This window comes from Pterocles gutturalis, unplaced genomic scaffold (genome assembly GCF_000699245.1).
Source record: "Pterocles gutturalis isolate BGI_N339 unplaced genomic scaffold, ASM69924v1 scaffold45372, whole genome shotgun sequence".
NCBI lineage: Eukaryota > Metazoa > Chordata > Aves > Pterocliformes > Pteroclidae > Pterocles > Pterocles gutturalis.
The window spans coordinates 5,225-6,837 of NW_010111851.1; the positions used below are offsets into that span (position 1 = coordinate 5,225).

Genomic DNA, 1,613 nt, shown 5'->3' on the forward strand with positions numbered 1-1,613 from the left:
GCTTTTTCTCTGCTGCTTTACACAGCGCTCAGGCCTGCGACAGGCTCATAATTTATAAAGCTGCTCTATTACATTTTTATTAGTAGCTGTTCTCTTTTATAAGCCGCGAGAGAGCTGGAGGCAGCACCCCAGTGTGATCTCCTGGAGAGGAGGGTGGTTAAAGGATCAGGTTCTGGGCTGGTTTAGCAGGAAGAAGTCCTCTCTGCCCAGCCCTGAGTTTGGCTTTGCCTCATCGCGATCCTGAGATAACGGACACCCGCTGATGGCGAGGATGCCAGGTCCCCGCCCATGTGGCAGCCAAGGATTAAAGCGCAACAGCCCAGGAAGCATGGAGGGATTTTGGCATTCGCTTCTCTTTACAGGCCAGGCTTTGAAGATCAGCCCTGCAAAAAGTTTCTCAAACAGCTGAGATTTGCTGACAGCTCGGGAATTTGTTAGGGAGAGTGGGGAACGTGGCACCCCCCTCTGGGGAGCGGTGCCTGTAATTGGGAGAGGGGTATAAGGGATGGAGTCAGAGATGGTGTTTCCCTCATCTGTCTGAGAGCTGATCGCTTCAACTGTCCCAAGGCTAATTAAGATCAAGGAGGCATTAAATTGAACAAAGTGGTGAGAGCTTGGCTTGGGCGAGCCAAAAACCAGGACCCTGCAATCCCTCACATGCAGAGTGAGCCGTGGGTTACAGGGGGTTTGAGACTACATGGATGTGAAAGAAAAAGGGGTTCAGGACCCCAAAAGATCCTGCCCTGGGGCTTTAACACACCTGAGCTAACCAACAGCCCAAACCCCTGCTGCGTGGAGAGCTGTGACCGTGTCTTGTTGTATCTGCAAGACCCAGCAGACGCTCGAACCGTGTTGTTTCATTCCAGTGAGCGACCCGGAGCTGTGCTACATTGGCACCGAGCCCTGGAAGCCCAAGGAGGCTCTGCAGGATGACGGCGTGATCACTGACAAGGCCGACATCTTCCCTTTTGGGCTGACTCTCTGGGAAATGATGACTCTCTCTGTGCCCCACCTCAACCTGGGCGACGACTCTGAGGACGAAGGTTTGTCTCTGTTCCTTGCTGGTGAGCAACTTCTGCTCCCAGAAATGCTTTCCTCTTTTGGTAGGATTTTTATAGCCTGTTTTAGTGCCCCCACGAGGCTGGGTCTCCCTCAGATGCCATCCCAAGGGCTTGCAAGCATCTGTCTGTGCCTGCCGCGTCTCCCAGTCCGTCCTCTCCTCACGGGGAGTTCGCTGCAGCACCAAGGTGCTCGGCACGACCCCGAGGCTGCTCCTCAGCGGGTGCCTGTTGGTGTTGTTCGGTGTTTGTGCAAGAGGTTGAGGCTGCTTTCCACTTCGTTTCGCTGTTTAACTCCAAATGAGAAGTTTGATAAATGATGGTAACTAGAATGAGTGCTCTTTGTACGTGCTCCAGTGGCTCATCTAACAGCTGGAGAGAGCTCAGAATTCAGCTGCTTGTCAGATGCTTGTCAGCATGGTTTGGTAGGTTTGAAAGATGTCCCCGAGCCTGACTGCTCCTCCCCTGAGAGCCCCACAGTGTGCTCAGCCGGGCTCCAGCTCCATCCCTTGTCCTCTGCCATCACGGCACAGAATCACAGAATCACAGAATGTT

The 1,613-nt window shown here is 53.4% G+C and overlaps 1 protein-coding gene across 1 annotated transcript in view; it reads left to right on the forward strand.

Moving 5' to 3' along the window:
- Positions 1–1,064, forward strand: part of PBK (PDZ binding kinase) — a gene marked incomplete at its 3' end in the record, with an annotated part of 6,022 nt that extends 4,958 nt beyond the window's left edge. The window contains exon 6 of the mRNA XM_010073845.1: positions 867–1,064. Coding sequence (XP_010072147.1) covers positions 867–1,064 — 198 coding nt within the window. The remainder of the gene's footprint in view (positions 1–866) is intronic.
- Positions 1,065–1,613: the final 549 nt, after the last annotated feature.